The sequence below is a fragment of the Diospyros lotus genome, chromosome 14, assembly GCF_014633365.1.
Source record: "Diospyros lotus cultivar Yz01 chromosome 14, ASM1463336v1, whole genome shotgun sequence".
Classification (NCBI taxonomy): domain Eukaryota; kingdom Viridiplantae; phylum Streptophyta; class Magnoliopsida; order Ericales; family Ebenaceae; genus Diospyros; species Diospyros lotus.
This window is the reverse complement of record NC_068351.1, coordinates 23,345,683-23,360,481: the sequence shown is the minus strand read 5'-3', so window position 1 is coordinate 23,360,481 and position 14,799 is coordinate 23,345,683. Positions and strand designations below refer to the sequence as shown.

General features: G+C 39.7%; 1 protein-coding gene across 1 annotated transcript in view; it reads left to right on the top strand.

Moving 5' to 3' along the window:
• The window catches only part of LOC127790470 (RHOMBOID-like protein 12, mitochondrial), a 41,555-nt gene extending 27,915 nt beyond the window's left edge, over nucleotides 1-13,640 (top strand). The window contains exons 5-8 of the mRNA XM_052319999.1: nucleotides 11,757-11,801; nucleotides 12,589-12,693; nucleotides 12,794-12,835; nucleotides 13,437-13,640. Coding sequence (XP_052175959.1) covers nucleotides 11,757-11,801; nucleotides 12,589-12,693; nucleotides 12,794-12,835; nucleotides 13,437-13,532 — 288 coding nt within the window. The 3' untranslated portion in view covers nucleotides 13,533-13,640. The remainder of the gene's footprint in view (nucleotides 1-11,756; nucleotides 11,802-12,588; nucleotides 12,694-12,793; nucleotides 12,836-13,436) is intronic.
• The last annotated feature ends 1,159 nt before the right edge of the window (nucleotides 13,641-14,799 follow it).

The following is a 14,799-nucleotide window of genomic DNA, read 5'->3' as shown; positions in this document are numbered from 1 at the left end:
GACCCATCAGATTTGTCCAAACTGACCTAAACTAGATCCCCTCCATGTCTGACAAATCTGCCATTACAGACACTTCAAAAGTGACGCAGCGTGTAGCGTGTGTGTGAAAAAAACACACCACAATAAACCCTTGAAAGAGCAAACTTCAATGGCCGAAACTTGGCTTTCAAGAAGACTTAGAAACAAGACTGTTTTACTAAGAAAACCCAAATAGGTTGCTGAAATTTGATTGATTAAAACTTGATTACAAACTCTAGATCCTAGGCATATTTATAGTATTTGGCTAATCCAAATCCATCTAATATTTGGAAAACAAAATCCAATTAGAATTCTAATAGAAATAAATCATAAATAAAAGTTAACTGGAATCCTAATAAAAATAAAACCCTAATCAAACATGAAGTAGAATCCTAAATCAAGTAGAAATATAAAGTAGAATCCTAAATCAAGTAGAATTCTAAAACTTAAGAAGTATTAAAATAACATTATGGCACTACTATTTTGGTGATACTGTTCTGGTTTAGTTGGGTCAGCCTTGGGCCGAATCTTGATTGGTGACCGCATCAAAAAGTGACTTCCATCCAAAATATAGGGAGAGTCCTTTCGACATATCTGCCATTAAAGACGCTTCAAAACTATCTTCCATCCAAATTATGTAGAGTTCAGCATCTTCAGTCGCCTCCCCGGTCTAAATTTATAGGTTTCTCTTTGCCTTTTTCTTTTTCACCTATCATCACTTCTAAAAAACTGGTTGGAAGTACCAATTACATGTCTTGGACTGCCTCTGTTGAGTTATGGTTCATGTGTCAAGGTATGGAAGATCATCTAAGTATGAAAACTGATGCAATTCCCACTGCTGAGAGAGCAACGTGAAAGAAAACTGACACTCTTCTTTGCAATATGTTATAGCAGACCATTGATCCCAAACTATATGTTATTTACAAGGCATACAGGACTTGTGTTCAAGTATGGACAAAGGCCAAATCTCTTTATACAAATGATATCCAACATCTCTGTTGTTTTCACTATTGTTCATTTGAAGCAACAAGATATGGATTTGTCTGAATTCCCTGATCGCCTAGAATCCCTGAAGGAAGAGTTTAACCTTCTGTTACTAGCTGGTAATACTGTAGAAGAACAGTTGCAACAACGAGATAAATTCTTTATGGTTATGGTATTGATTGCCATTCAATTTGACCTTGCTCTGGTTCGGGATTAAATATTATCTAGTCCCACTGTTCCGATGCTAGAAAATGCCTTTGCTAGACTTCTTTGGGTTTCTTCCTCGTCTTCAGTCATCGATGGTTCTCAGGTTGATTCCTTTGTCTTGGCATCACAAACCTTTGGCAGAGGAGAGCAAAGGAATAACCGAGGCGGTAACTCACAAGGAAGTAATCGTCCTAAATGCAACTATTGCCATAGGTGGGTCCATCTTCGAGAACGATGCCACAAACTACATGGTCGACCACCACGTACTGTTGATGTAGCTCAGTCTGTCGCAGCCAATTCCTCAACATAAACATTTGAGAATCATTCCTCTCCGTCTCTTGTTTTGACTGGAAGTGATTATGAGTATTACCTTCAGTATCAGGCTTTTAAACACATTGCGTCGTCATCCACTGCTTTTGTGGTGCACACTAGTAATTCTATTACTTGTGTTACTCGGTTTACCACTCCTGGACCATGGGTTCTCGATTCTGGTGCAACTGATCATCTCTTTGATAACCAAAGTCTCTTTTCCTATCTCTCTACTTCTTCCTATTTGCCAACTGTTACTCTTGCCAATGGTTCCAAAACATCTATTACAGGCATTGGTCAAGCACGACTGCTCCCTTCGTTACCTTTAGATTTTGTTCTATATGTTCCCGAAAGCCCATTTAATCTTGCTTTTGTTAGTAAATTGACACATACTCTTCATTGTTCCATAATCTTTTCTGTTGTGCAGGACCAGGGTACGGGACAAATGATTGGCGTCGGGCGTGATCGTAGGGACTTTATTATCTTGACAAGCCATCTTCACCAGCAGTCTACATTTCTACTGAATCTCCAACTCTTCTTCATAATCATTTGGGACATTCGAATCTATCCAAATTACAAAAGATGGTCCCACGTCTTTCCACTATTTCAACTTTAAATTGTGAGTCGTGTTAGTCTAGAAAACAGTCTCATACTTCATTTCCAAAGCGTGTTAATAATCGAGCTACATCCCCTTTTGAACTTGTCCATAATGATGTTTGGGGTCCTTGTCGTGCTTCCTTTGTTTTAGGTTTTCGGTACTTTGTCACTTTCATCGACGATTACTCTCGATGTACTTGGGTGTTCTTACTAAAAAGCCGTTCAAAGTTATTTACCATCTTTAAGGACTTTTGTGTTGAAATTCAAACTCAATTTAATGTTTCTATCCGTGCCTTCCGCAGTGACAATACTAGAGAATATTTCTCCACGCCTTTCACTACTTTCATGGCTTTTAAGGGTATTTTTCATCAATCCTCCTGTTCCTAAACATCCCAGCAGAATGGAGTTGTTGAGTGCAAAAATCGTTATTTGATTGAAACCGCTCGCACTCTTTTACTACATAGTCATGCTCCTTTCCATTTTGGGGTTGATGTTTTTCTCACTGCATGTTATCTCATTAATTGGATGCCTTCCTCTGTCTTACAGCATGAGTCCCTCACTCCATCCTTTCCCATGTTCAAAGTCTTTATCTCCTTTCACTTTGTGTTTTTGGGTGCACTTGTTTTGTTCATGACATGACCCCTGGCCGTCCCAAACTTTCAGCTAAGGCTGTCAAGTGCATTTTCCTTAGTTATTCACGACTTCAAAAAGGCTATCGGTGTTACCCTCCTGATCAACAACGTTATTTCATCTCTGTCGATGTTACATTTTTTGAGGCATCTCCTTTCTTTCTCTCCTCCCTTGTCGAGAGTCGCCCAATTTCTAAGGTTCTTCCCACTCCTTACCTTTGTTCTCCCTCATTCGATACTGCTTCTATTGTCCTTGAACGTCCCCTTTAGGTTTATCATTGCCATCCACATCCTCTTACGGTTGATGACAAAGAACTTGCTAACTCACCTTGTGCTCTGACATCTTCACATACCCGACCAACCAGTTGTTTTTGAGCCAGATGTTGATCCTTTTCCTAAACCCATTGCCACTTGAAAAGGTATATGCTCTACTTGCAACCCTCACCCCATATACACCTTCCTTAGCTATCATCGCTTGGCTTCACCCTATTATGCTTTTGTGTCCACTTTATCTTCTATTGCTATTCCTAAAACTACTAGTGAGGCATTTTCAAATCCAGGGTGGCTCCAGGCCATGGTTGATGAGATGGATGCTCTACATTCTAGTGGCACTTGGGAATTGGTTTCTCTTCCTCCTGGTAAATCTATTGTTGGGTCTATACTATGAAGGTTGGTCCTGATGGGAAGGTTGATTGCCTTAAGGCACGCCTGGTTGCCAAAGACTACACTTAGATTTTTGGATTGGATTGCAGTGACACTTTTTCTCCAGTAGCTAATATTGCCTCTATGCACTTGTTTTTATCCATTGTTGCGGTGCATCATTAGCCTCTCTATCAGCTAGATATTAAGAATGCTTTTCTTCATAGTGATTTTCAGGAGGAAGTTTATATGGAGCAAGCGCTTGGCTTTGTTGCTCAGTGGGAGTTTGGATTAGTATGCAAACTTCGTCGCTCTCTTTATGGGTTGGAACAATCTCCGCGAGTTTGGTTTGGACAGTTGAATATAGTTCTTCAGGAATTTGGTATGATTCACAGTGAGGCCGTCCACTCTGTTTTTTATCGCCACTCTTTCGATGATCAATGCATTTATCTAGTGGTTTATGTGGACGATATTGTTATCATTGAAAGTGATCATGATGGTATTCTTCAACTAAAGGCACATCTCTACAACTGTTTTCAGACTAAAGATTTGGATAAATTGAAACATTTTCTTGGCATTAAAGTAGTCCAATCCACAAGCAGTATAGTTATTTCTGAAAGGAAATATGCCTTAGACATTCTTGAGGAGGCTGGCATGCTTGATTATAAACTGGTTGATACTCCCATGGACTCGAATATCAAGCTCTTATCAGGACAAGGGGAGCTATTATCTGACCTTGGTAGATATCGTAAACTTGTTGGAAAGCTAAACTACCTCACTATTACTCGACCAAACATCTCTTTTGCTGTGAGTGTGGTTAGTTAATTTCTGCAGTCCCCATGTGATAGTCATTGGGATGCTTCCATTCACATTCTTAGATATATAAAAGGCACACTAGAACAGAGATTGTTTTATGAAGATAAAGGTCACCCAGGCAATTGGGTATTCCGATGCTAATTGGGCAGGATCTTCGGATAGACGCTTGTCATGCGTCACCAGCTCTAATACTACATATTTTATTGCCAATTTAATTTTCTTTGCATTAGCTACACCGCTGTAATTTTTATTTCAGTAATTCCTTATTAGTTGAGTGAACAAATGGAATATTCCTACGCATGGGCCAGCTGGCTGTTTGTTGCAACGATTGGGTTGGGAATCTGCCCTTGGGCAGCCTATATATAGTCAGTTATATGGCTATGGATAGCATGAAATGAGAAACCACTGAATTCTACTTCTTTCTATCGATCTTCTCTCTCTCTTTCTCTTTTCTCTCCTCCTCAAAATCGTTTCTGTTTTGGCTCTGTTCTGAGTAGCACCTATTTTGATCCTAACCGGATTGGAAATCAAGCCATTTTCACACCTGGGTCGTGACAACTTAGTATCAGAGCTCCGGTTCTCGGCCGAAAACACTGAACCAATGGCGGACGAAACTAAGATGAAGGGATTAGAGACGCAGCTGCAACAAGTCAGCTCGTCATTGGCCAATTTTCACAATCGAGTCGATTAGTTGGAGTTGGGAGCTACGAGGGAGCATGAAGCAATCGTAGCATTGGACCGCAAGGTCGAGAGCTCTATGGAAGGAATGGAACGCAGGCTGGATAGCTCTATTGAGAGGGTGCGGGAGGAGTTAGGAGCTCAGATGCAACGATTTATGCTGATGTTCGCCCGGCAGCATGCGGTAAGACTCTCACCTGACTTTCCTCCCAGAGGAAGAACTGAACCCATTCTAGGAGAGAATATAATGAACCAAGGAAATGACCACCGGGAAAATGAGATTGAATCAGAAAAGGAAATGGAAGGATCCGTGACGAGACGACCAAGTTAATCACCAACCACCTGGGTTTCCTATGCCCCGAATGGAGATACCAACTTTCGAAGGAGCCAATCCCAATCCCAGATGGTGGATCAGGAGGTGCGAGAGAGTTTGAATGGTATAACATACTCGAAAGGCAGAGGGTAACTTTGGCTTCGACCTATTTTAACGAGGTGGTGGAGGCGTGGTACCAAGGATGTGTGGGAGTGGGAAGGATTCACACTTGGGAAGAATTTGCAGAAAAATTGAATGAACGCTTCGGGGAAAGAAGCATGGTGGACGTGGTAGAAGAGTTTAATAAGCTGAGGCAGGTTGGAAGTATAGAATCCTATCAAAAACGATTTGAGGAGCTTAAGTCACTTATGATCCACCATAATCCTCACCTGTCGGAAGCTTATTTCGTGTCTAGTAATTTAAGCGGGTTGAATGATGAATTAAGACTAATGGTAAAAGTGTTGAAGCCTAGAATGGTCAAGCAAGCATCAGAAAGCGCACGACTACAGGAGATGGTGGTTGAAGCTCTGGTGAAGAAACAGAAGCAACAACAGAAGAGCATGGGATTGGGGTCGTTTCCTTCGGGGGATAGAAACCCCAATAGGGAGGCAGCCAAGGAGGGTGTTGGGACAAAAAATGTGATTGGAGGAGGGTTCCCATCCTATGGTGGTCGATTGGGAGATCAAAGGAGACTTTCTGGGCTATGTTATAGGTGTGGAGACAAATATTTTCCTAGACACCAATGTAAGAGACAAATTTTGCTATTAGAAGGTGATGAGGAAGGGGTGCACGAAAGCGAAGAAGGAATTGAAGAAGAAGAGTGTGAAGGGGAACACGATGGAGAGATTTCCATACATGCACTCAAGGGAGTCCCTAATAACAAAATAATTAAGGTTGAAGGGAAGGTAAAGGACTGTAGCCTAATGATCTTGATTGATAGTGGAAGCACTCATAGCTTCCTTGATGAAGGAATGGCAGGGAAACTTAAGTGTAAGTTGGCCAGTACACTACCACTAAGTGTAACCGTTGCCAACGGGAGCAAGGTGATAAGCAAGTCAACATGCCAAGGATTCTGCTAGGAGATGCAGGGAGAACCATTCGAGGCAGACTTGAGACTGTTGGGCTTAGGGGGTTGTGATGTCATTTTGGGCGTAGATTGGATGAAAGAAGTTAATCCTATTAGTTTTGATTTTAATAGGATGGAAGTTTCCTTTGAGAAAGGAGGAAGAAGACTGACTCTGTCTGGAGGAAGGGAAGTAGGAGTATGCAAGATGATAACTGGAAAAAGGCTCCAAAAGGTGTTTAAGAACAAGTGGGGGCAGTTAACACAATTGTTTTCAATTGTGTCAGTAGAGGAGGCGTCAGGCAATGCTAGGCCAGGAGAGGCCTATTTCAGCATCAAGACATCGAACTCCATTGTTGGACAAGTACAAAACACTGCTCTACTTGATAAATTGCTGATTGAATTTAATGATCTATTCCAAGAACCAAAAGGCCCCCCAACCGAGAGTTTGACCATGTTATTCATCTTAAACCCAACTCAGAGCCTGTCAATGTGAGATCCTATAGATACCCACCCATTCAGAAATCTGTTATAGAAACCATGGTTAGGGAAATGTTGCAATAGTCCATCATTAAACCCAGTCATAGCCCCTTTGCTTCCCCTGTTTTATTGGCAAGGAAAAAAGATGGTTCATGGCGCTTTTGTGTGGATTATCGCCAACTTGACGCCATAACTATCAAAGACAAGTTTCCTATACCTTTGGTGGAAGATCTCTTGGATGAACTAAGTCAAGCCAAATTCTTTTCTAAACTTGATCTTCGTTCAGGTTATCATCAAATTAGGATGAACCCGAAGACACTCCTAAAACAGCCTTTAGAACCCATCATGGGCATTTTGAGTTCCTAGTAATGCCATTTGAGCTCACCAATGCTCCTGCCACTTTTCAATCACTAATGAACTGAATCTTTGAGCCTTACCTAAGAAAGTTTATATGAGTTTTCTTCGATGACATATTTATCTATAATCCCTCCTTTTGAAACTCACCCGAAACACCTTAAAACCACCTTTGAGATCCTTAAATCCAATCAGCTCTATATCAAGAGGTCTAAATGTGCTTTTAATCAAAGCCAAGTGGAGTACCTTGGGCATGTGATCTCGGAAAATGGGGTTAGCACTGACCAAAGCAAGATAGAGGCAATGTTGAATTGGCCAAAACCTAAATCAGTCCGAGCTTTAAGAGGATTCTTGGGCCTCATAGGCTACTATTGCAGATTTGTCAAAGGATATGGGGTTATTAGTAAGCCCTTAACTGGACACTTGAAGAAGGAAGGGTTTAAGTGGGGTGAGGAAGCTGACATAGCCTTTGAAAGGGTAAAGGAGGCAGTGAGTAGAGTACCTACTTTGGGGCTACCTCATTTTGGCAAACCTTTTGTATTGGAGACCGATGCTTGTGCAACCGGTATTGGGGTAGTGTTGATGCAAGAAGGGAGACCGCTGGCCTTTCTTAGCCGTGCACTAGGGCCAAAGCATGTAGGGTTAAGCATATACGAGAAGGAGTTCCTGGCTGTGTTAATCGTTGTTGATAAATGGTAGCATTATTTTGAAGGAGGGAGGTTTATAATCAAAATCGACCATGAAAGCTTGAAGTTTTTATTACAACAGAAATTGCACACCCAGCTACAAAAGAAGGGGATGTCCAAGCTTATGGGGTTGGACTATGTGATCCAGTACTGAAAAAGGAAAGAAAATATGGCTGTCGATGCTTTGTCCAGGTGTCATGAGGTTGGGGAAGTGGCTCTTATAACTACGGTAGTCCCTGATTGGTGCAAGGAAATTACTGACAGCTATGAAGGGAATGCAAAGATTAAGCAAATACTGGAAAGAGTTGCTACGGGCAGCAAAGCGGAGGATGGATACAGCTTAGGTGGAGGAGTGCTGAGATACTAAGGAAGGATAGTGGTTGGAGATGATGATGGTCTCAAGGAGAGGATATTGCAATCCCTTCATGAGTCAGCCTTAGGGGGGCATTCCGGAGTGCAGAACACCTACCTAAGGGTAAAACAATTGTTTTATTGGCAGGGTCTTAAAGTAGAGGTGAAGAAATTTGTTATGGCCTGTGAGGTGTGCAAACGGTGTAAGAGTGAGACGATAGCCTATCTTGGGCTTCTACAGCCCTTACCAATTCCAGACCCAGCTTGGGAAAGCATCTCTGTGGACTTCATTGAAAGGCTGTCGAAATCTGAGGGAAGGGATAGCATTTTGGTAGTTGTTGACAGGCTTACAAAGTTCGCATACTTCATAGGGTTGACACATCCTTTTACAGCCCAAGATGTGGCTCGGGTGTTCTTGGATCAGGTGGTTAAGGTGCACGAGGTTCCAAAGACTATTATTTCCGATGGGGAGAAAGTCTTTATCAGTCTTCTATGGCAAGAGCTCATCAAGGCCTTGGGAACGAGGTTGAACATGTCCACAGTTTATCACCTTCAAACGGATGGCCAAACCAAGAGGGTGAACCAAAGCTTGGAATCTTATCTAAGATGCATGAGCTTTCTGCACCCTAAAGAGTGGCATAAGTGGCTGCCAATGGCACAATGGTGGTACAGTTCTAACCACCATTCATCACTCAAAATGTCACCATTTGAGGCTCTTTTTGGTTACCTACCTCCCTTAATACCGGCTGTGGGAAACTACTCAACAGTGGCTAAAGTGGAAGATTATTTGCAGCAAAGGGAACGGGTATTGCAACAGTTAAAAAGGGAGTTGGCATCAGTTCAAAACAGGATGAAACAAATCTCTGACCGCAAAAGAAGTGATCGAGAGTTCGATGTGGGTGAGGAAGTTTACCTAATACCTAAGGCCACGGTATCCCCATCTTAAGTCTATTTCGTCGGGGCCTGTATCCAAGCTTAGCCCAAAGTATTTCGAGCCATTCCCTATAATTGCCAAGGTTGGTCGAGTGGCTTATCGGCTAAAACTCCCAGAGGAGTCCCGCATCCACCCCGTATTCCATGTCTCTCTATTGAAGAAGTCAGCCGGAGCACAGCTGGTGAGTCTTATGCTGCCACAATTGCCTAAAGAAGTTAGGAGAATAGTTGAGCCAGAGGTGATATTGGATCGCCGAGTCATCTACTAGCAGGGGACACCTATCATACAAGTGTTAGTTAAATGGCAGGGAGCAGGAGAGGAAGAAAGCACATGGGAGTACCTACCACAGTTGCTGTAGCAGTTTCCCAGATCAGCCAGCCTCCTCAGCCTCTCTTGGGGACAAGAAAGAGCTAACGAGGGGGGAATTGTCATGCGTCACCAACTCTAATACTACATATTTTACTACCAATTTAATTTTCTTTGCATTAGCTACACCGCTGTAATTTTTATTTCAGTAATTCCTTATTAGTTGAGTGGACAAATGGAATATTCCTACTCATGGGCCAGCTGGCTGTTTGTTGCAACGGCCGGGTTGGGAATCTGCCCTTGGACAGCCTATATATAGTTAGTTATATGGCTATGGATAGCATGAAATGAGAAACCACTAAATTTTACTTCTTTCTCTAGATCTTCTCTCTCTCTCTCTCTCTCTCTCTCTCTCTCTCTCTTTTCTCTCCTCCTCCTCAAAATTGTTTCTGTTTCGGCTCTGTTCTGAGCAGCACCTATTCTGATCCTAACCAGATTGGAAATCAAGCCATTGTCACGCTTGGGTCGTGGCAACGCTCTACTTTCAGGTATTGTGTTCTAATTGGTGGCAACTTGGTATCTTGGAAAAGTAAGAAGCAAGATGTGGTTGTTAGGTCTAGTGCTGAAACAGAATATCGTGCTATGGCCTTGGCAACATGTGAACTTATATGGCTGAAACAATCGCTTCAAGGATTAAAATATAGCAAGGTGGCACAAATGAAGTTAATTTGCGATAATCAAGCCGCCTTGCATATAGCCTCAAATTCAGTCTTTCATGAGAGGACCAAACACAAAGAAATTGACTGTCTTTTCATCAGAGAAGATTTTATCCGGATGTATTGCTACTGGCTTTGTCAATTTAGCCGATCAACTGGTAGACATCTTCAATAAGTCTCTTTGGGGTCCTCGTATTAGTTTTATTTGTAAGAAGGTTGGTGCATATCACCTATATACTCCACCTTGAGGGGGAGTGTTGGATTAGTTAACAATTAGGCCTTAGGAGTAATTTTAGCCTTAATTATTGTACATTCCTACTATAAATCTAAATAGAAAGAGGCGAGACCTCATCAAATTCTCTGATTCAACAGTTTTATATCATCTGTGGAGATTTCTATCAAGCATCTTTTGGTGCACAAGGCTTCCCACTTTGCAAGAGTTGGAGTAGGGTCATTTTTGTAAGGGCTGTTTTCACAATTTGAACCTTTAATCATTTAGTCACAAAGGAGCAACCTTACCATTGTTACCTAAGCTGTATATCTTACTACACAAGTAAATTCATGCCTGATTTGGTTTGTGCAGTTACTGTTATGTTGGATTATTGCAGTTCTGCTTAGTGTAACATTTCAGAATTTTTTTGGCCTTATTACAAGCACCCCAATCCATAATTCCACTTGGTGGAGTTGGTTGCATGGATATTAGTTTGCCAGTCTTCTATACCAATGATTATATTTTCTTTAATGCCTTTGTATCCCATTTTATGTCTAAGAGCTTTTTACCAATTTGTTTTTCTTTACCTGTTTTGCTACAAATTTTTCTTATGCTTTCTACTCTTCTCATAGGTACATTTATGTAAATTCCTTTCACTTGGCTAAACCATCTTAAATGTGTGTTGCACATCTTATTTTCAAAAGGCACCACTATAATCTTATGATGAATAACTTCATTTCTAAATTTTGTCTGTTTTTGCATAGCCTCACTTCCACCATAACATGCTCAATTCAGTTAACGTATTTATTGGGTACTTAATTGTCTCTGATTCTACAGCCTGCACTGGAGCTGATTTATAGCTATTTAATAAAACATATCTTTTAGTTTTAAAGGAGTGTTACAACCATATAATAAAATGTTTGAAGTACTTTTCCTTTTTAACCATCCTACCTTGATTATTCGAGTGATATTCTCAATAATCTTCTTGTCTTCTTTGAAAAATTGATCCATGATATTTGAAATAATCTTTTTTAAGAATAACTCAATTTTCAATTTTTTAACATAATATTCTCAAATTTGTTATCTTATCGGTCCCTTGCTAGTTGGGTTGCATTAGGAAGGCCATCTGGACTAAGATTTTCCCACATTGTTCTTTTGCATTTGACTTTTAGAGGTTAATTGATATTATGAATGCCATGCCACCGACCTAACTTGGTTAGGATACAATGCAGTTGATGATGATGATGATTTCCATTTTATATAGTTGGTTTTTGACCTGCTTCACTTGAAATATTTGGATTCTAAGTAGTCTCTTCTTTAATGTGCTCAGCAAGTTACTTGGGAAAAAACTGGAGCTGATTTTTTTGCTTGGATGCATTCATGTTACTGTAATTTTCTGTTTGAGGTTTCATATTATTCTTCCCACATTTTAGTACTAATGTCTGGCTTCTTCTTGGTTCTACAGAATGAAAGAACATGGGGTGTAGACCCTTCAAAGATTCCAGGACTGGTACGATGTTTTCCTACTTTCTAATGGCTGTTCTTTCCTTTGATGTCTAACACACTGACCCACTTATTCGAAGAAAAATAGAAAAGGCACACACAATTGAGCTAACCAAGTTTGTGAGTTCACATTAAACCTTCCTGATTTCTTATCCATGCTAAAATTTATAGTATCAATTGTTTTCTTACTCATGCTAAAAGGTAATGCATGATGCATTTAGAATGGTACTCTCTGTGTCATACCAGACAAGGGGAGGAAGTGCTTGTAGTTCTGCTTGATGCCTCACTTAATATATCATTTGATTTTATCTTCCTGACATTTGGATTTTTGTTTTCAGCTTCTAGTATTTTGAATTAAATTTCGTTCCTTTGCAGCCATCTTAAGAATTTTTTAGTGGCTCCATTCTAAATGATCACATACACGGTTTCTTCAATCACTTCTTTTCCTGAATCTTTAACTCAGGTATAGAATATATTCCTATATTCAGCCTACTTTTAAAAAAAAAAAAAAAAAAAACCCTTACATATATTCTGGAAATATTGCATGATATATCAGCGCCGCCTTCATTTTGTTATCGTTTCTGGCCCCGACTTTGCTGAGATAACATGGTTTTTGGTATCTGTCTTTTTCCTTATTTTTCTGCTTGATTGACTACAGATTTGAGGAAAATTAATTGTGATTTGGCTCTGCTTTAAGTGCAAATTCGTGTCCTCTATCCTGTGAGCAAACAAGAGAGACGTTAAGTTAAAAATTCTAATTCATCTGACTTATGATTCTTGCACATGTCATTCAGGGTGCGAGTGGAGCAGTGAATGCTATCATGTTGCTTGACATATTCCTTTTTCCAAAATCTACTCTGTATCTAGAGTTCATCATTCCTGTTCCTGCCATCCTGCTGGTATATCTTATTCAACACGATCACATTCAGCAAGAGATAATTGCTTGTTAACAGCTAATTTGGTAATTCTAACAAAATTGCTTGCTCAATGTCATTATAGGGGATCTTTCTTATTGGAAAAGATGTGCTGAGAACAATAGAGGTATGCTCCCTCTCCTCTTTCCGATTATTTGGTTCATTTTTCACGCAACACCACCTTGCAATCAATGTTAACTGGGAACTTGCAATCTATGCTGAGCAGCACGAACACTAAAAAAGAAGTTTATCTATTTATTACCATTGTGTATTGTAGGATTTTCCAGCCACTTACTGTTTGAAAATCTAATCAGGACTTTCATCATGTGTGAGAAGAGCATAGTTTGAGTATCCTAAATAATAGCGCATATCGCCATAACCTGGAAAACTTATCTTCTTGTCACACTTTGAGTTATGTTTGGAATTATAATTTTTATAATTGAAAGGAAAATTGAATTACAAAGGTGCATGCCATGTTACATAATAAAGGTGTCTTCTGCGCACAACTTGAACCTATGATCTTGGGTCACAAATGAGTAACCTTCTTGTCGCTACCAACTATGGCTCACTTTTTTTGCATTGTAGAGCATTAACTAGATTAATTGGTCAACATACATACATACATACATACATGGTGTGATCATATATATATATATATATTTGTAGTCTATCTTGTTATGTGAATGGTGCAACAAGTATATAGCTAACATTTATTACTGTTGTTTCAGGGAGATAAACATGTTTCTGGATCTGCTCATTTGGGTGGTGCGGTTGTTGCTGCTGTAGCATGGGCACGGATGAGGAAGGGTCGTCGCTTTCTCTGACAAATTCAATCGTTATTCAAAATTCTGACATTATGGCTTTTTAATATCATTAGGCTATATTTGGTACGATTAAACGGACGGAAAGAGAAAGAAAAAGAGAGAGGAAGAGGAAGAAATGTAGTTTTTTCTGCGTTTGGTTGGTACAAAAAAATGGAAAGGCTTTCTAAGGAATGGCTATTCAATGATGGAAAGGCTTTCTATTAGAAAATAGATGAAAGTATTTCTTACCCACGCCAAATTCTCTTAATTACAAAATAACACGTAGATCTCACATATCATTTTTTTAAGATTTTAGAAATTGAAAACAACAATAGAATTTTAGATGAAATCATCTTCAACCCATCCAGATGTAAAAAACAAGGCAATTAAAGGGTGCAAGACATTTTTTGTGCAAACCCTTTGTTGGTTAAGTTAGATTCGTTGAGAATATAAGACTAAAGAAAATTGTGTAGAGTGGTATTCGTGTCATATTTGGAGAGGAAGGGTCATCCTTTTTCTATTGAGGTAATGGTTGATAGGGCTCTCTCGAGGTTGGGTTATTCTGACTTTTAAGGAGAAGATTTAGGAGATAATAGTTTGTATTTATATTAAGAAAATGCTTTATAAGAGATTGCCTAAGAGAGTCTCGCAAGCTCTTTTGGAAATCTTTAAGGGGGTTTCTTGGGAATTCTGTGTTTGGCTGGGTCTTTCTATTCTTTTTGCTAGGTAGCCTTTTTCTTTTTTTCACTTTTATTCTTGGTTTTGGGCTTAGGCCTTTTGGAAATGGGACATGTACACATTAATTGCTCTTACTCTTTCTTTTAAGTCTCCTGGAGGAAATAGTTGTTTTCCCAGGAGTTATCTTTGGGAAACTTTCTCAAAAAGTTTAGTTTTTGGTAAATTTTTTCTAAATTTTACCTCTTGATATGATGGTTGAGGTCTTTCGCGATCATTTTATCGAACAACCCAGATTATCTTATGTTTTGCCACTTCATTTTTCGAGGCTATTCTTATATAAAGGATAGACCACATTCATCTTTTTTACTTTTTTTATCGGAGCAAATTGGAGAATTTACCTAGTTTTCTAGAAGACTCGTAGCTTTTGCAAAACTTACTCGCTAACTTCCTTTCCTTGAGGGACTATCTTGCAACTCATTAGCAAACCTACTTTCCTCAGGGACTCTCTCGAAAGTTCTCTTAGTTTGTTTAGACAATCTTCTTTTATGATTTTTTAATTTCTTTTTGGTGAGTCTATTTATTTTATATGATAAAGACTTGTAGACGTGTT